This window comes from Antechinus flavipes, chromosome 6 (assembly GCF_016432865.1).
Source record: "Antechinus flavipes isolate AdamAnt ecotype Samford, QLD, Australia chromosome 6, AdamAnt_v2, whole genome shotgun sequence".
In the NCBI taxonomy this organism is placed as follows: Eukaryota; Metazoa; Chordata; class Mammalia; order Dasyuromorphia; family Dasyuridae; genus Antechinus; species Antechinus flavipes.
In genome coordinates, this window is record NC_067403.1 from 244,905,206 (window position 1) to 244,925,853 (window position 20,648).

Genomic DNA, 20,648 nt, shown 5'->3' on the forward strand with positions numbered 1-20,648 from the left:
AAAACAGAGAAAGAAAGTTATAGACCAATCTCCCCAATGAATATTGATGTGCGCTGTCTCTTTTGCTGCTGGTATCGCAAAAGTGAATCTTGAAAAGGCATCTGCTACAACGTGGCTAAAAGATAGACGACCAAAAGATTTATAATGGGTCACATTCATTTGCCAGATTTCATTGTGTCTCAAACCATGAGGGTTCTTCCCGGAGGGAGAGTAGGAGGGTGGAAAGGAAGGCAAGCTGTACAGCTTTTTACTATGCTCCTAGCTTCTTCTTTTGTTATCCCAAATTGTAAAGGCAAAGCTCAAGCAGCCCGATGGTATTTAGAATGGGATTCCTGGGCCTCCTGAAATAAAGGTGTACTGGCTAATATAGTTAAAAGGCTACCTGCCTTTGAATTTCCATCAAAAATAGGACCTGGAAGTCCACTATGTGAGTGGACATGCAAGAAATAAATCTTTCCTGGATGCTTTCTCATTTGCTCTTGAAGTTCCTTAAAGAGCTGATATATATCAGAAGCTGTGAATTTTATTTGGGCTGTGGCAATTCTTTGTACCACACCTACTGAATAGGCTGAATCAGATATTATATTTATGTCTCCTGGGTAATAAGTGAGAGCTAGCATGATCACATATAATTCGTTCTACTGAGAGGACTGAAAAGGAGTTCTGATTACTCTTTTTATGGTTAAATCATGAGAGTATACAGCACAAATATTTTCTTTGGATGCATCTGTAAAGATAGTTGGTCCTTTAAGAGGAACTTTAGAAACTTTTTCTTCAAGAATCCATCACCAATTTTGTAAAAGTCTGGTTATCTTTAATGGAGACCTGTGTGTAAAGTTTAGAGCCATGGCTAATAAAATTTGCCACTCTGGGATAGTCTCACAGCACACATTAATTTGTGTATTGGTATAAAAATTGTAAATCTTGTCAGGTCTTGTCCCAGAAAATTGTACTGCTTGTTTAATGCCCTTTAATAAAATTCTAGCCACAAGCACTGGGTAAGGAGTAAGGCTCTGTTCTGGTTGTGCCGGGAGGTTCACCCACTCTATCACACTGTCTCCTTGATGAAGGACTGCTGTGGGTGCCTCTCGTGTGGCAAAAACTGATATTTCCAAGGTTTTTTCAGTTACTCTTTCAACCACATTGGATAAAGCCAGCTCAACTTTTCTCAGAGCCTCTTGAGCTTCTTTTGTAAGCTGGTGTGGTGAATTTAAAGCACTGTCTCCCCTTAAAATATCATATAATGGTTGTAACTGATAGGTAGTCAAGCCTAACACTGGTTGCATCCATTGAATATCTCCTATCAATTTCTGAAAATCATTTAAGGTGTTTAGTTTCTCTGTTCTTAAGGACAGTTTTTGTACTGTAAGCACCTTCCGGTACACTTCGTATCCTAAATATTGAAAAGGAGCATATCTTTGAATTTTCTCTTCAGCTATGTAAAATTTGTAGTATCTTAGTGTTTCTATGGTCTTTTGTAGGTATGCTTCTAGCATTTGTTCCTCAGGTGCACATCCCAATATATCATCCATAATAGCATAACTTTTGGAAATGCTTTTCTTACTGGAGCAAGAGCAGCAGCAACATACATTTGACACATAGTGAGGCTGTTTTTCATTCCCTGTGGCAAAACTGTCCATTCATATCTTTTATAAGGCTCAGCTAAGTTAATGCTGGGCACTGAAAAGGCAAATCTTTTCATATCCTCCTTATCCAGAGGGATAGAATAGAAACAGTCCTTAATATCTATGACCCAAAGAGGCCATTCTCTAGGCAATTGAGTAGGAAATGGAAGTCCAGGCTGAAGAGTTCCCATAGTGTCCACCTGTTCATTCACTTTTCTTAAATGAGTGAGCATCCTCCATTTTCCAGATTTCTTTTTTATAAGGAACACTGGGGAATTCCAAGGACTTAGAGGAGGTTGTAAATGCCCTTGTTCAAGCTGCTCCTATACTATATCTAATAAGGCCTGAATTTTATCATTACCTAAGGGCCACTGTTCTATCAACATTGGTGTATCAGTTTTCCATTGGATAGGAACAGGTGAAAGTGTTGACAGGCCTTCAACAGCAGCCCTGCTTAAAAAACAACAACAACAACAACAACAACAAAAATGAAGTATTCATTTTTAACCCTAATTTCTGTAAAATGTCTCTTCCCCACAGATTGATGGGGATTTTTTCAACTATTAAAGGAGTAAAAACTCCTGTTTTGCCTTCAAAAGTCCATCTCATAGGGGTAGCACTAACTTCAGCTGCTATTGATCCTCCTACTCCAGATATGTAGGTGTCTGCTTTAATCTTTGGCCAGTGACTGGGCCAAATGGCACCTCTAATGGCTGTATGATCTACATCTGTGTCTACCAATCCTTCTAATGGTAGGTCATTTATGTAGCTCATGAGCATAACTCGGTCAGCTGTTACAGCTGCTGTCTAGTATATTCCTGGATTTTATGGTCTGGAGTCAGAATCTGGGTGATTATCACCAGGTTGCTTATTAGGATTCTGTATGAGTAAACCTGATGCTATTACTTCTCCTGGGTGATCAGTCACACATTGTCTACCTGTATCAGTGACTGGGATATTATCTACACATTCCCCAGTTTCCCACATCAGTGTGTGGATGGACACTGTTTTGTACGTACAAAAAGGAAGTGAAATGGTCAAGCCTACTGTGCCTGGAGGCAAGGGATCCATAGGCTGGAGAGGAACAGATTTCACCTCTCCAGGTGTATCTCAATTGTCCCAGCTGCATACAGCTCTATTCTCCCCAATTGTAATTCCTTTCTCCCATCAGATTGCTTCCTGGCTAGTTGATTGTGTAATCCCCTTCTCCCATCATATGGCTTTCTGGCTGATTGGTCATGTCTGGGTACTGGACTTCTAGGCACTCTCTGGGTGCACCATTGCCAGCCATTATACCCCAAGTGTTTTTGCCTTGGGCCCTGGGGCTGGACCCCTCATCCCATTTCCCTGAATCTGTCTGCATTCTGAGGCCCAATGGAAGCCTCTGTTGCATTTTGGACATGGGGTATTGGGTCTTGTTCTCCTACCCTGTTTTCTCATTCTGTCTCTATACCAACATTGAGCTTCAGATGCCCTACTTTACCACAATGAAAGCATCTACGAGTTTCTCTGGAAGTCCCTTGCCAGGAGGGATTCTATCTTCCCATGTTTGAATTTTGTGAAGTCTGCATCATAGCCTGGGTATAAAAGGCCTCTGTGCCTACTGTGACACAGTGTCTTATGAGCTCCTCTAAAGGAGCATCCTTGCGCAGTCCTAGTATAATTCTTCTGCAAACCTCATTAGCATTTTCCTTAGCAAGTTGCCTTATTAAAATGTCTGTTACTGCATTTTCCCCATTTGTTCTTGTGATAGCTGTCTGCAAACATCCCACAGTCAGTAAAGGGTTCATTTGACCCTTGTGGTGTTTTTGTGAAGGCCTCACCCTTGTTGTCTTTATTGTGAAGAGGAGCCCACACTTTGATAGCATTAGCAGCAATTTGCTCATATGCTGCTATGGAATAATTAATCTGTACTGCGACGTCTGCATAGGAACCTACACCTATTAGTAGGTAACAGGTGATTGCAGCATGAACTCCACTTTGACTGTTGTGTTGGGCTTGTATCCTACAGCTCACTATATTCAGAAAGCCACAAGTAGTTTTGTCCAGGTTCTAGGCATATCTTTGCTATAGATTTACAGTTATTAGGGGTCAAAATTTCAAAAGCCAAATTTTGTAATAACATCTTAACATAAGTTGATGTAGCCCCATAAAGAGTGCAAGCCTTTTTCAGGACTTTGAGGATTTCTATATCTAAAGGATTGTATTTTCTAGTTTCTTGACCTGAAGAATTAAGCTGTTGAATTACAGGAAAAATGTGGTGTTGAAATTCCAATACATCTCTCCCTTCTGCTTTGGCCTTAATTAGTCCCTTTTGCAATCTAGTCATAGGAGCTGCTGGTTGCTGGGAGGGGGGGGGGTTTGCTGGTGCTGTCACTGCCCCCTCCCTCCCACTATCCCTCCTCCCTCCATCCCGGAGGGTGCAATTAATTGAGGAGAGTCAATTACCTGCTCCTTAGGTGGGGCTGAAACTGCCTCAGATTCACCACACCCTTGAGCCTCACTTAAGTTTCCATGCCCTGTGGTTATATAGTCATTAATCTGTTCATTAGCTTCCTCCTTTATCTCAGGCTTCCCCATTTGGCTATTCCTAGAGTTGTTTTTTTTTTTTTTTTTTTTTTTTGTCTTTTCTTCTATAACTTTCTTAAGGGCAACAGTATTATATTGTATAAGTAGAATGCCTCGATGGAAATTGAATGAGGACCATTTTCATTGCAATATGTGGAGAGCTGTTGCCCAATTAATGTCCAGTTATCTGGAGAAATTTGAACTTCCTCTAAGAACCAAGGGGAGGTGCGTTTTAATGTACCCAGAAGTCTAGCTGTCTGTTCCCAGACATATATATTATATATAATATATATATATATATATATATATATGTAGCCTTTGATCTTCTATCAGCTTAAGCATGCTTTCTATAGCTCCACTACTGGGTGGGGGTGGGGAGTGGGGGAATTGGGGTGGGGGATGGAGAATCATTAGCTAGCATCTGTCCCATTTCAGCCAAAAAAAGGTTACTAGTTTAGTCTTTAAGAAAATAAGTTCCTTATTTGTCTATTACAATACTCACCTAAGTTCCTGGTCACTGGAGACTTCTTCAATTAAAGTAGGGTCCTTGGTTCCCACTCTTGGGCGCCAAATGTGCAGACCACGTATTTAAAATCAGCCAGAGTCAGGAATTCAGGTTAAGGGGAAAATCTTCAATTTTTATTCTCAGTAGAGGTGAAGAAGCATTGCAATAGCAATATGGGCAGCTGCAACAGGAAGCCAGCTAGCAGATGGGGATCAGAGTTGAAGGGCGGTCAAGATAGCACTGTGAGCAGCCGTGACAAGATGCCAGCCAGCTATCTCCCTTTCTGCTTCCCTCTCTACTCCCCTGCCTCCACTCACCAAAAACGTCATTTCCTATACACATCAGGATTTGCACAAAGAGTGGGCGGGGGCCATTCTTTCTCCAAGCATATATATTAATAGAATGTGGTTCAATTACTATTTAGCCTCACAAACTTGGGACCTCAGTGCATGAACTCAAGCCTCAGCCCATTACATTAGGTTCACAATACAAAATACTCAACTATAGCAATCTAATGTTTGACAAACCCAAAGGTCCTAACTTTTGGGATAAGAATTCATTATTAGACAAAAACTGCTGGGAAAACTGGAAATTAGTATGGCAGAATTAGGCATGGACCCACACTTAACACCATATACCAAGATAAGATCAAAATGGGTCCATGATTTAGGCATAAAGAATGAGATTATAAATAAATTGTAGGAACATAGGATAGTTTATCTCTCAGACTTGTGGAGGAGGAAGAAATTTGTGACAAAAGATGAACTAGAGGCCATTATTGATCACAAAATAGAAAATTTTGGTTACATCAAATTAAAAAGCCTTTGTACAAACAAAACTAATGCAAACAAGATTAGAAGGGAAGCAACAAACTGGGAAAACATCTTCACAGTTAAAGGTTCTGACAAAGGCCTCATTTCCAAAATATATAGAGAATTGACTCAAATTTATAAGAAATCAAGCCATTCTCCAATTGATAAATGGTCAAAGGATATTTGACAATTTCAGATGATGAAATTGAAACTATTTCCACTCATATGAAAGAGTGTTCCAAATCACTATTGATCAGAGAAATGCAAATTAAGACAACTCTGAGATTCCAGTACATACCTGTCAGATTGGCTAAGAGACAGGAAAAAATAATAATAAATGAGCTTTCTTTGTGGGAAAATTGGGACAATGATGCATTGTTGGTGGAGTTGTAAATGAATCCAACTATTCTGGAGAGCAATCTGGAATTATGCCCCAAAAGTTATCAAACTGTGAATACCCTTTGATACAACAGTGCTCCTACTGGGCTTATACCCCAAAGAGATACTCAAGAAGGGAAAGGGATCTGCATGTGTCAAAATGTTTCTGTCAGCTCTGTTTGTAGTGGCTAGAAAGTGGAAAATGAATGGATGCCCATCAATTGGAGAATGGTTGGGTAAATTGTGGCATATGAATGTGATGGAATATGATTGTTCTGTGCAGGAAGAATACAGAGAGGCTTGGAGAGACTTAGATGAACCGATCCTAAGTGAAATGAGCAGAACCAGGAGATCATTATACACCTCAGCAACAGTACTGTATGAGGATGTATTCTGATGGAAGTGGATTTCTTCGACAATGAAAAGATCTTACTCAGTTTCAATTGATCAATGATGGACAGAAGCAGCTACACCCAAAGAAAGAACACTGGGAAATGAATGTAAACCGTTTGCATTTTTGTTTTTCTTCCCCGGTTATTTCTACCTTCTGAATCCAATTCTTCCTGTGCCACAAGAGGACTGTTCAGTTATGCACACATACATTGTATCTAGGATATACCATGACCTATTTAACATGTATAGGACTGCTTGCCATCTGGGGGAGAGGGTGGAGAGTGGGCAGGGAAAAATTGGAACAGAACTGAGTGCAAGAGATAATGTTGTAAAAAATTACTCTGACATGGGTTCTGTCAATAAAAAGTTATTTTAAAAAAGTCACGTCCATCAAAATTTATCTTTGTATTCTCTTGTTGCTGCTGTGTATAGTGATTTCTAGCTGTACCTGTCTTTCACTATATTATAAAACATGGTCATCAAAAGTATTTGGTATTGACTAAGAAATGGAATAGTTGATCAGTGGAACAAGTTAGGTTCACCAGGCAAAGTAGTCAATGACTATAGCAATCTAATATTTAATAAACCCAAACAGCTTTTAGGATAAACAGCAAAACTATACTAGTGAAGGATCTCAACCTTGCGCTCTCATAACTAGATAATCTAAGCACAAAATAAATAGGAAAGAAGTTAAAGAGATAAATAGAATGTTAGAAAAGTTAGGTATGATAGATCTTTGGAGAAAATTGAAGGGAAACAGAAAAAAGAAAGTTTATCTTTTTTTTCTTGGCTCTTCATGGAACCATACAAAAATTGACCATGTCTTAGGGGATAAAAACCTCAAATTCAAATGCAATAGACAGAACTAGTGAATACATTTTTTTAAAGATCATGATGCAATAAAAATCAAATGAAACATAAGGCCAAATTAATTGGAAATTAATTGGAATAAAAATTAATTGGAAATTAAGTTATCTAATCCTAAAGAATGAATGGGAGAAACAACAAATCATAGACACAACTGACAACTTCATCCAAGAGAATAACAATAATAAAAGTACATAGCAACATTTTGCAGCCAAAGCAATTATTAGGGGAAAGTTTATATCTCTAATTGCTTATTTGCATAAAATAGAAAAAGGGAATATCAATGAATTAGGCTCACAACTAAAAAAACAAGGAAAAAAAGAAATTCAAACCCTCAATTGAATACCAAATTTGAAATTCTGAAAATAAAAGGGGAGATTAATAAAACTGAAAATAAGAAAACTATTGAATTGAATTGGTTTTGTGAAAAAAACAAAATAAATCTTTCATTAGTTTGAGCAGAAAAAAGAAAGAAGAAAATAAAATTGTTCATCTTAAAAATGAAAAGGGAGAATTTTCCATCAAGAAGAGGAAATTAGAGCAATAATTAAGAGTTATTTTGCCCAATTATATGGTCAATAAATTTGATAAGTCTAACTGAAATTGTGGGATGCAAAAATGTAGATTTACGAGCTTAACAGAAGAGGAAACAAATTATTTAAATAGTCCTATTTTAATAAAAGAAATAGAAAAATCTATTAACCAACTCCTTAAGAAAAAATATTCTGGGCCATATGGATTTACATATGAATTCTACCAAACATTGCAAGAACAATTTATTCCAATATTATATAAACTATTTGGAAAAAATAGGGTGAAAATGCATTATCAAATTCCTTTCATGACACAAATATGGTGACAATACCTAAACCAGGTAGAGTGAAAACAAAGAAAGAAATATTGATATGATATTCATTTCCCTTGGTATTATGTCACATAGGTTTTTCTAGGTTTTTTTTTTTTTCCTGAATACAGCCTCCTCCTCATTTTTTATATCAGAATAGTATTTTATCAAAACTTGTTCAATCATTCCTCAATTTATAGGCACTTCATCATTTTCCAATTCATTGTCACTACTAAAAGAGATGAAATAAATACTTTTGTTCCTATTTTAACAATGTGGTCAAGAAGGACATGGTAAACTGGTCCGGGATTTCTGCCAAGAAAATCCCCAAAATGGAATCACCACATGTCAGGTGACAGGAAAATATCATCAACACCAATATCAACTTTAACATGCCCTTGTGTAGGTATTGGAGATTTGGTCAGAAGGTTGAATGATTTCTCTATTGTTAGTCCTTCAAAAAGTTGTGAAATTTTTCTGGATCTTAGTTTTTGCTTATGATAGTTTCTGAGAGACCATTTACTGTAAGCTTATTTCAGGATTAATTCTAATTTTCTTTCAACATTCATGAAATGAAATTTTCTATTGATTTTATATATATATATATAATTTATTATTTCACATTTTGCCCTTCTGAGTTGCATTTATGATCATGTCACCTCAATGAGTAAGATTTCTTTGTTACTCCCAAAGTCTATTCAAGCATCTTATGTTGATAGGACTGAGGGGAAGGACAGTCTTATTTATCTTTACTAAAATATATGGTCATCTTCAAGGACCTAAGTGTACTGCCCTTGATTTCTTTGTTTCTATACTTGCTATATGATGAGAAAAAAAAAAGTTTTTATGCATATGTCTACATATACATCAGATCAACTTTAATAGAAATAATAAAAGCACTAACCTCAAGAAGCACAGCTTTACTGTTCATTAAATATTATTTAAAGGTATGGAGGAGGAAACTCTAATATATAATTAATATTATAGATATCGGTCACTAAATGTATAACTTGAATGATAAAATTTGGAAGTTAAATTATTCATCAAATGCAGATAAAAACATGAGAATTTTCTATATCTTGAGAAAAATTCAAAATTCCCTATCTCTTAAGTAAACATCTGGCACTTTAACTATAACATGATCAAAGACATTATTGTTTTTAAGTCTCCTAAAAAACTATTGATTAATAAAAAAATTAAAAACAGTGATTTCAAACATAATACAATAGCAAATATTACCAATGCTAATATCCAAACAATGAGAAACTTTCATAATAAAATTAAAACAATGTATAAGATCATATTTGTTTTTCTGCCTTATACTAGAATTTTTCCAAACATTCTTTTAGTGAGTCTCTAATGATTATGATAAGATTAAAAATATTTAATTATACTGATGTTGCCTTATATGTACATGTATTATTGGAAATTTGATAATTTTTACAACTTTCAAATTTTTAGAAATAATTTCTCAAATTTTACTTGTACAAATCTTAAATAAATAAGTATATTAAAATTGATCTTATTTTAAAGGTGACCAAGCAATGGAAGAAAAGAAGGCAGAAATTGAGGCAGAAAGAAAGAAGAAAGAAAAGTATAATGAAAGTAAGAATAGAAGGAAGGAAGAAAAGAAAAAAAAAAGATGTAAGAAAAGAAGGAAGGGAGAGTGGGAGGAAGGGTGGAAGTAAGGAAGGAAATAAGGAAGGAAGATAGAAAAAGAGTATTATAGGGAGGGATGAAGGAGGAAAGAAGCAGGAAAAGAGCAAGAAGGAGAGAGGGAGGGAGGGAAAAAAGATGGAGGAAAGGAGGGATGAATGAAAAGAGGAAGGAAAGGAGGGAGGGGGAGAGTGAGAGAATTAATCACATTTAAGTAATGTACATAGCCACCAAACATGAAGTATAACAGTTGTCAAACCCAGAATTTCGTTTCAGATTAAATTTTATGAGAGAACAATAGTGGTCTAATCTATTTTAAAAATTTATAAATTCTTAAAAGTTATTTTTTACTTATCAATTTTTCTCCTACCATATTTTATATAGATGAAACCAATGAATGATCTATGAGTATCTAAAAGGTATATCTTAATGGAAAATATCTAAAGATGGTTAACATTCTATTACCTCTTGTATTCATACCAAATTTAAAAACCATAAAATGGTAAGTGTAGGTGAAAAAACACAAGTATTGTACAAGTGAACGATGGTGGGGGAGGAGGGTAACACAATACTTTCATAGGAAAAAAAAGTCCAGTAGGAAAAAAAAATGCAACCCAGATATTCCAACATTAAAAGTATGAAATCTTAGTGGGTGAAATAAATAATTAAACTATGTTTAAAATATACAAAGCATTTCATAATTTGTATTTTTCTTGTACAACATGATGGATGTGGAGGTGTATATAAATCAATTGCAAATGTTTAATATATATTAGATTGCTTGCTTTCTGGGGGAGAGGTTGGAGGAAGGGAGGGTTAGAGTTAGGCTTATCCTGGAGTTGACTTGCTATTATCTCTTTGCTATTATTTTATTTGAAATTTTTGCCTCAATATTCATTAGAGAAATTAGCCTATTATTGCCATTCTCTATTTTCACCCTACCTTTTACATGTTAATTTATCTTGGAGTTTTTTTCTTAGGGAGATAATTAATAGGTTGTTCTATTTCTTTTTCTAAAGCTATATATATATATATATATATATAGTTTAATTCTATAAAATAGACACTAGCTAGAAGGTGGAAAATGAATGGATGCCCATCAATTGGAGAATGGTTGAGTAAATTGCGGTATATGAACATTATGGAATATTATTGTTCTGTAAGGAATGACCAGCAGGATGAATACAGAGAGGACTGGCGAGACTTACATGAACTGATGCTAAGTGAAATGAGCAGAACCAGGAGATCATTATATACCTCAACAATGATACTGTTTGAGGATGTATTCTGATGGAAGTGGATCTCTTTGAGAAAGAGAACTAATTCAGTTTCAATTGATCAAAGAAGGGCAGAAGCAGCTACACCCAAAGAAAGAACACTGGGAGATGAATATAAACTGCTTGCATTTTTGTTTTTCTTCCCGGATTATTTATACCTTCTGAATTCAATTCTCCCTGTGCAACAAGAAAACTGTTCGGTTCTGCACACGTATATTGTATCCAGGATATACTGTAACCTTTTCAACATGTAAAAGATTGCTTGCCATCTTGGGGAGGGGGTGGAGGGAGGGAGGGGAAAAAATGGGAACAGAAGTGAATGAAAGGGATAATGTTGTAAAAAATTACTCTGGCATGAGTTCTATCAATAAAAAGTTATTTTAAAAAAATGGAGACCACTATTGATCTCTTGTAAAATTTAATTTTTAAGTTTTGCCTTAAGGATGTCTGTGTCATAAAAGGAATTTGGAAGGATTCCTCCTTTCTCTATTTTTATAAATTGTTTGTATAATATTGGAATTAATTTTCCTTTAAACATTTGGTAGAATTCACATGTTAATTCATCTTGGAGTTTTTTTTCCCCCCCTAAGGAGATAATTAATAGCTTGTTTTATTTTTTTCTCTAAAATGGAACTATTTAAATAATTTATTTCCTCTTCTATTTACCCAGGCAATCTACATTTTTATAGATATCCATTTGACCTAGATTATCAAATTTATTGAGATATTGTTGGGCAAAATAACTCCTATTTGTAGTTCTGCTTTCCTCTTTATTGGTGGAAAATTCTTCCATTTCATTTTTGAGACTAACAATTTGATTTTCTTCTTTCCTTTTTCTAATCAAATTAACACAAAATGTATTTTTTTTTCAAATTTGGTATTTAATTGAGGGTTTTATATTTGTTCTTTTGTTAGCTTTTTTAGTTGAAAGTCCAATTCACTGAATTTTTCTTCTCTTTTTCTATTTTATGCAAGTAAACAATTAGAGATATAACATTTCCCCTAATAATTAATTTGGCTTCATTCCACAAATTTTGGTATGTTGTTTTATTATTGTTATTCTCTTGGATGAAGTTATCAATTGTGTCTATAATTTGTTGTTTCACTCATTCATTCTTTTGGATTAGATTATATAATTTCTAATTAATTTTTGGTCTATTTTCCCTTGGCTTTTTATTGTATGTGATTTTTATTGCATAATGATTTATATATACATTCTTATATATATATATATATACATTCATATATATATATATATATATATATATATATACATACTTATAGTTTCTGCCTTTCTGCATTTGATTTTGAGATCTTTATGTTTAATATATGATAAATTTTTGTATACATTCCATGAACAGCTAATAAAAAGTATACTCCTTTCTGTCTCCATTCAATTTTCTCCAAAGACCTATCATATCTCATTTTTTCTAAAATTCTAATTACTTCAACTTATTTCTTATTGATTTTGAGGTTTGATTTATGTAATTCTGAGAGAGCAAGGTTGAGATCACCCACTAGTATGGGTTTGCTGTCTAATTCTTCTTGAAGCTCTCTTAACTTCTCCTTTAGCAATTTGGATGCTACATCAATTGGTGCATATTTGATTAATATTGATATTTCATTATTTAGCTTGGTGTAGTTTCCTTCCTTATCTTTAGAGGGCTGAAACTATTGGGTTGATGCACTGATGTCAGGACTGCTGGGCACTTGAGGCTTACTACTGATTGGACAGTATTCTATGACATATGCTTGGTAACTGATCCTTTCCACTATCTGTACTGGCTCAATGATTGGTGTATAGAGGATTATAGGAGGAATTGGGGGTGGAATAAGATGTGCAAGGGACACATTCTTGGTGGTGGGCAAGGAGGAAGGCGGTCACACAGAATCTGCTTTTATCCTGTTCAATGCTGCATCTAAGACCAAGAATAAAGATTAAAGACTCTTGCTTATTCTGAGTCTGGCTGATTCTGCAGTGTCCTGAGTGCTAGCGTAGTTATTACACTTATCTCTTTTAATTAGATCTATTTTTAATTTTTTTTTTTTTGCTTTTTGATTGATCTGAGATCAGTATCTCTACTTCTGCTTTTGTTTACTTCACCTGAAGCATCATACATTCTGGTCAGGACTTTTATCTTTATAATGTATGTATAACTCTGTTTTAAATGTGTTTCTTGTAAATGACTTATTGTGAGATTTTGTCTTTTAATCCAGTCTGCTATCTGCTTTCATTTTATGGGAGAGTTCATCAAATTAACATGCACAATTAAAATAACTAATTCTATATTTCCTGCTATCTTATTTACCTCAAGTTATGATTTTCTCTTTCCTTTCTCCCTTTCCTCCCTGATTTTTTTGCTTCTATCATCTCCCTCAACTTGTCCTCCCCTTTTACAGCCTGTCCCTCTTTCTTACACCTTTCCCCTGCTATTTCTATTTTCCCTTCCATTAACTTTCCCTTTTCTTTTCCCCTTTCCCCTCATTTATATGCATAAAAGAGAATTCAGGTGCAGAACAGATTTAAAAGTCTATAATCCTGAGTTTATCTAGAACACCAAGGATTGGGAGTTTTGGGGGAAATCAGATGTCAGAATTGGATGGTATATTAATTATACAATAGAATGCTTGGAAAGGGCAGGGACTTAGAACTGAATTTTAAAGCAGGTCATCTGATTAGAGCAGTTCCAGAGCCCCTCAATCATACCAGAGTCACTTTAGTTGTTTTTTTTTTTCCCTGTTTTCCTTCAAGTCTTCTAATTGGGATGAACAAATAAGAGAAACATCTACTCTAATAATTGCATTCAGACAGGATCAAATTAAGTGAGGCAAATATATTACTAAAATTATTCAGTTAAAAAAAAAAGTAAGAGAAGAGGAATTCAAACCCACAAGTTATGATTTATAATCCAGAATTCCTTGTGATTATACTCTGAGACTCGATGCAGTATGAGATTATTGATATACACTACCAAGATCTGAACAGTGAGTGCTAGGTAGTCAAACACCAAAAGTTTTCTTTCATTGGTAGATGTGAAGAAAAAGATTATGTTTGCTCCAAGACAAAAGGGACTGATTGATTTTCAAATAATTGAAGGGAAACATTGGTTGGTATCAATTTTATAATAATAATAAACATGGTTAAAACATACTACCTTTTCTACCTTATTTTTCACAAAAAAACTAAGATTCATAGAATTCAAAACATCATTCAAAAAGCTAAAAAATAAGTAAGAGAAGAATGCTATCTTTTCAGTTATTAGATAGTTCAAAACTAAGACTGCTAAGGTTTCTTTGTATCTCCATGGCTCCAAATCCCAGATTTTCCACTATGTAACATTGTCTTGTTAAAAAGATGCTTAGAGAACCCGACTTTAAGAAAGAGGAAAACTGACATTAAAATGTGGTAATACTCATGGGAAAGCTCTCCCTAGATAATACAGAAGGGCAAGAATGACTTGTACTTAAAAGTATGGTGACTTAATCTAAGTGAACATTTTTTAGAAGGAAATCAAGTTCCACTTTTAAAGTTAGATAGAATACAGTGGTATACCACTGTATTTTTTATATTGAGCTAATGCTCAAGGGAACAAAACAATAGATTAATTGAAAAGTCCTTAGATCCCTGAATTCAAACCATGCTCTTATAAGTTCATCAACTTATTCAGATAGTTTGAGCACAGGCTCACAATATGTCAAGTAATACCTATATTGGAGAGATGCTGTGAGGATAAGTGGATAATATGTAAAGAATTTCCCCCAAATTAAAGCAACTTATTTCTGCTAATTACTATTTTTTTTTTCATTTTATTTTCAACATGTGAATTAAAGGAAGCAACTGAATATGGTTTAATCTCATCTAATAAAGGTATGTGTGAACCATTTTACTTGCTCATCTCTAAATTCTCTGATTATGAAAAAAAAATTGCAGATCTACTCATCTAAAAGTTTCCTAAAAGCTTGGAAATACTCAATAATATTGAGAGCTCACATATTCAGGGAAGAAATGCACAAAGAATGAACTACCTCCACTTTCTCACAAACAATAAGCTCTGACCTATTCACCTAGACAAAAATTAACAAAACAAAACAAAATCTGTATTCCTTGGCTTGCTAAATAGCCTCAGAGTAATTTTTCTATAGTTCCTTGTTCTGTAATCTTTTCTTCTTTATTATTACCTCCATTCTTTTTTCTTTCTTACACCACAGTTATTACCTTGTGTAATACTACTGCCATATCTTCTGTAACAATGAAAGCAGAAAAGGATGGGTTAAATATATATTATTTAACATCAAAATTATGTTTAACTACTTTTTAAATTTATTTTAATGTGTGATTTTCATTTTAAAATAATATTTTATTGGAAATTACATGTAAAAACACTATATGATAAAAATAATTCAAATATAAGCAATCTCATATAGGTTATATATGTTCAATTAATAGCTTTTTCAAATTTCCATAATCTTAATTCTCCTCACCTACAATGCTAAGAGGGAGGAAATATCAATCAGCTTCTTTTGATACATAAATTGTTATTGAAATTAATGTGGACTCACTTATGCCTTAGTTTTTTTTCTTTTCTTTTCTTTTATTTCTTTTTTTTTTATAACTATATAGTGATTGTGGCTGCTGTTATACTGGTTATATTTCTTTTCCTTGATGTCATTTAAAACTTGTTTATCACTCCTTTAATTTTTTACATTAATTTTCCTTCTTATGCAACATTTTATTATATCCACTTAACAAAACATGTTCACCTATTGCTGGATGAAAATCTGCACTCTTTATCCAGGGTCTTTTTTCTCTTTCACAAAACAAAAATAGTATTTTCTTCCTGCAGGATCAAGCTGTTACTAATTTCCTTAATGCTCCATTATTGAGACTGCTGAGTCAAAAATGGTGATAGGTAATTGACTATGTTTGCATAATTCCAAAGGTTTTCTTACACCATTTACATGACAATATTATAATTTTGTGTATATTTTTTCTAAGATATTCAAAATTGATTATTTAAAATTATTACCTTATTATCATAACTTGTGAAAAAGGAAACAAAGTGTTTCAATTTTTATTTCTCTTATTAGTAATGCTGTTATAATGATTAATGACAATTTCTTATTTTATATATACAATCTGGTAGCATTTTTTTTTTATTTCTTATATACACAAGCATATGGGATCTTAGTTTTGTCTATTGGTGGCAACTTCAAATGTCATTTAAATATCAAAGATTTTCAAGAGTATAAAAATTAATGTTCCTTAATTGATTACATTACATTAAAATTTTTGCATGAGAAATGTTTCATTTCATACAACTAAAATGATCTTTTTTATTTCTGTTCTCTTTTATGCCTTATTCTGTTACTGAAGTGGCTTTTTATTGAGCCATGACTGTTGGCATAGAACACAGGAGGACCTTGGATGATATCCCTCTTTTGATATTTGATATTTCTAAGAATTTTCTCAAGTTATTTAAACTCTCTGACACTGGATTTCCTTCCTTGTAAAAAGGAGGTCTTAATTTTCCATACCTCAATGTGTTTTGTTTATTGAATAAGAATTGATATATAATATACTTGACAAATCATCAAACACCAAAAACATTAGCTCATTTGACAGTTTCGGGTATTTGTTTGTTTGTTTTCCTGAGGCAATTGGGGTTAAGTGACTTTCCCAGGATCACAAAGCTGGGCTGTGTTCATTGTCTGAGACCAGATCTGAAGTGAGGTCCTCCTGACTTCAGTGCTGGTGCTCTATACACTGCTCCACCTAGCTGCTCCTAATTTGTGAGATTTATAACTATGCATCTGCAATGAATTTCCTTATTTTATTCAGCATTAAAATTAGTATGATCTTGAATGTTAATAATACACCCACATAATCAATTGTAATTATGAAACAAAACCTGAAAATTTTGGCAACCTAAAAGCTTATTGAAGGGCCATAAAATATCTTATGGAAAAGGAAAATAATATCCTATTGTTAGGAAGACAGTCACTTACTTCAGAGACCACCACCCTTTTTTTTTTTAACAAAAGTACAGAATACTAATTAGTATCCTGAGACATACATGTCTCCACTATGCATAGAAATAATGTGTGATGGATGAGGTATGTATTTTCTGAAATGACAAATTTCCTGGTTTGTTTTACAAAGCTCTAATTTGTTGTGAGATATGCTGTGATGTGAGTCTGTACTTGTGTGTGTGTGTGTGTGTGTGTGTGTGTGTGTGTGTGTGTGTGTGTTGGGGAGGGGTTAGGTTAGAGAGTGGCCAACAACTAGATCTTGGGAAAAGAATTTACATCGCTGTAAAAATAATAATAATACAATAGATGAAAAAAAGGGCACTCTTGCTATTCTTTTAGAGAAGAGATATGTTTTCGTGAAGAAAATCAGAAAGGAACATATATGCTCAAGGAGGAATTCTTAGTGATTTGGTGTTTATTTAAGGTAGGTCACTATTAGAGTGACCAAAGTCTTTAGGTTGAGCTTTGCCTTTATCTGTATGTTCATATCTTTTGTTTGTGTTTGCTTTTTCCATGAGGTCACATAGCTAGAATGGAGTAGTTTTTCCCTAAATATAGATTAGTGAGAATTTAGTCCAAATTGCAATTTAACATATGTTCTTTAACATTGATGAATTAATCTATATTTCTCTACACATGAAAAGAGAGGAAATTTGGCACCAGATAATTATCTATAGTGTGCAAACAATTTCCTTAAGTAGCAGATATAAGTAGAAATTTGCTTTACTTTTCATAGATGAAAAAGCAAATGCATTTTACTTATTTAGTTTATCTTCTAGTCAGTACTCTTAAGTGAAATCCAATCATATCTGCCTTATAGAGTAAAACTAAATATTGTTTCATCTTTTCTAATGTTCAGAAACAGAAGTTGAAAATGAGTGATATTTAAAGATTAAGTAATATTGACATATTCCCTGATTACAGAATCATAAACATTGATCTGAAAAAGATCTCAGAACTACTGTGATCCTTTTATAGTATAGATGAGTTAGCCAAAGCACAATAAAATTATATCACTATTCAAGACAGCAAATAATAAGCACTAAAAGATAGACTTCAATATGAATTTTTTGAGTACAGATTGAATGTGTTCCCAAATTATCACAATTGAAGAACTAAAAGGGCTAGAGAGATATTATATTTAGGGTTCAGAATAGATATTTATTAAATTAAAAGAAAATATAATGTTTTTGGTTCTTTTTATCATTATGCTTTAAAAATATCAATCTTCTGCATGTAGATTGCCTTCAAAAACCTAGAGCTACTATTCCATGATTTGACATTTCCTACATGGAATAGATTTACCAGATGCATGTCTTAGCTGAAGATAAAACTCAATATAATGTGTATATATTTCTTTGTGTGGCTATATCTATTTATATATGTGTATCTCTCTCTCTCTCTCTCGCTCTCTCTTTCTCACTCTCTGTCTATATATACATATACATATACACATATGTATACAATATATACTCACATATACACACACATATGTATCTGTGTAGCTAAACAAGCACATATATATGTATATGTATACATTTGCATACATATACAAATATTTTATGTATAATTATTTTTTTAATAATTTAATATTTATAGCATAGGGAATAAATAGAATAAGAGTTCAAATTAAAGTTTGAAATGAGAAACACTTAATTTAATGTTATTCATCTATTATCACAGATGACAAAATCTCTTAAGAGGGTATTTTAAACATTATTCAATAAACAAGGCATTTGGGAGTAGGAAATATTCCTGAGATAATATCATAATGGTGATCCACATATTGAATAAACATCTTTTTTTTAATTTGTTATTTGTTATTATTCAGCATACATGGAGATATATGACAAGACCCTTGTTGTCAAAAAAACCTTAGAATTTTTTTTAATGTTTTGATGGTATCCTATTTTTCCAAATACATGCACAGATTGTTTTCAATATTAATATTAGCAATCTATGTTCCAGATGTTTCTCCCTATCATCCCTCCTTCCCTTTTCTGAGACAGAAAGTAATCTAATACAGATTAAATTGTAAAACACTTGTAAACATATTTCCATATTTGTCATGGCGAGCCAAAAAAAAAAAAAATCAGATCAAAATGGCAAAAAAAAAAAAATTAGAGAGGAAAAATAAATAAGCAAACAAATAATAAAAATAACCAAAAAGATGAAAATCTATGCTTTGATTCACACTGAGTCTTCACTGTTCTCTCTCTGGATGTGGATGGCATTTTAATCATTAATCTATTGGAATTGCTTTAAATCACCTAATTATTCAAAAGAACCAAGTCCAACACAGATGATCATTACACATTCTTATTGTTATTGTTTACAATATTCTCTTGGTTCTGCTCATTTCATTTAACACCATGTAAATTATCTAAAGACTTTGCATTTCAGAACCAAAATGGAATACATATACTAAAGTATAGGAAAAGATACATATATGCTGATTAGAAATTCATGGTTTAATTTTCATGATCAAGTAATTCCATGACGCGACAAATGTCTGTTAGTAACATAATCAAATAAAGATGAGATAGGTCTTGAGAAAATGGAAAAATTCTGATGAGAAATGATTAGGAAAAAAAAAAAAATTTCCAGAGATAGAAAAAAATCATGAACAAAGCTTTAAAAAGCTAACAAAACAAATCTCTTAAGGCTGTTGGACACTGTTGAAGAAATAAAAAATTTGTCCAATTCCATAAAATTCATATTCTTTAGTAAAAACCATGGCTTCTGGTATCAGGGGAACCTTTAAAAGATCAAATTGTTAATGGTGAAATATGATATAGAAGGTAGATATGAAAGTTAGGGTAATTTCAAAAAGTGATTGGATATTTCTAAACATTTATATTTTCACTCTAATAATCAAGAAAGGTAGTTTTAGAACATTGGTATATTGCCAGACATATAGTACATACTTTACCTAAATTCATTTGTTATATTCACTTTCTAAAAGAGAATATAAAATGTTAATAGTTGGAAGTGACTTTTGTAGAATAGAATATTAAATGCTGAGTAAATATAGGAAGACAATATAAATTATAAAGGTTACCAATGTTATAACAGGTCATTTAAACAAGACTTTCTGTCCATCCCCCTTTCTATATTTCTAAGTTAGAAACTTAGACCTAGGGAAAGAAAATTATTTGCTCATTTTGAATTCAATATTTCCACAGCCATTACAAATTGACCAAATGGAAAGAAGCAACGTTACATTCATGGTGGAATTCATTCTCCTGGGATTTTCTGACCTTCCCAACCTCCGAAGTCTTCTATTTGCAATTTTCTTAATCATCTATATTAATATACTTGTAGGAAATGGCCTGCTCATTGTTATAACTAAGACGAATCCTGCTCTTCAAACTCCCATGTACTTTTTTCTTGGAAATTTTTCTTTCTTGGAAATCTGTTACACATCAGTCACTCTCCCTAGAATACTAAGAGATATTTGGACTCAGAAGGGAAACATCCCATTCGTGTCCTGTGCTGTACAAGCTTGCTCCCTTTATATTCTAGGAATTGCAGAGTGTTTATTCCTGACTGTGATGGCTTATGACAGATATGTAGCCATCTGTAAGCCTCTTTACTATCCTCTCATCATGAATCACAGGACATGTGTCCAAATGGTGATTGCCTCCTGGATCACAGGAGTACCAGCTCAGATAGGTGTCACATATTATATTT

At 33.4% G+C, this 20,648-nt stretch overlaps 1 protein-coding gene across 1 annotated transcript in view; it reads left to right on the plus strand.

Annotated features, from left to right (window-relative positions):
- The first annotated feature begins 20,116 nt into the window (after positions 1–20,116).
- Positions 20,117–20,648, plus strand: part of LOC127540325 (olfactory receptor 10AG1-like) — a 966-nt gene continuing 434 nt past the window's right edge. Inside the window, exon 1 of the mRNA XM_051964968.1 lies at positions 20,117–20,648. This exon is cut by the window's right edge and continues 434 nt beyond it. Coding sequence (XP_051820928.1) covers positions 20,159–20,648 — 490 coding nt within the window. The 5' untranslated portion in view covers positions 20,117–20,158.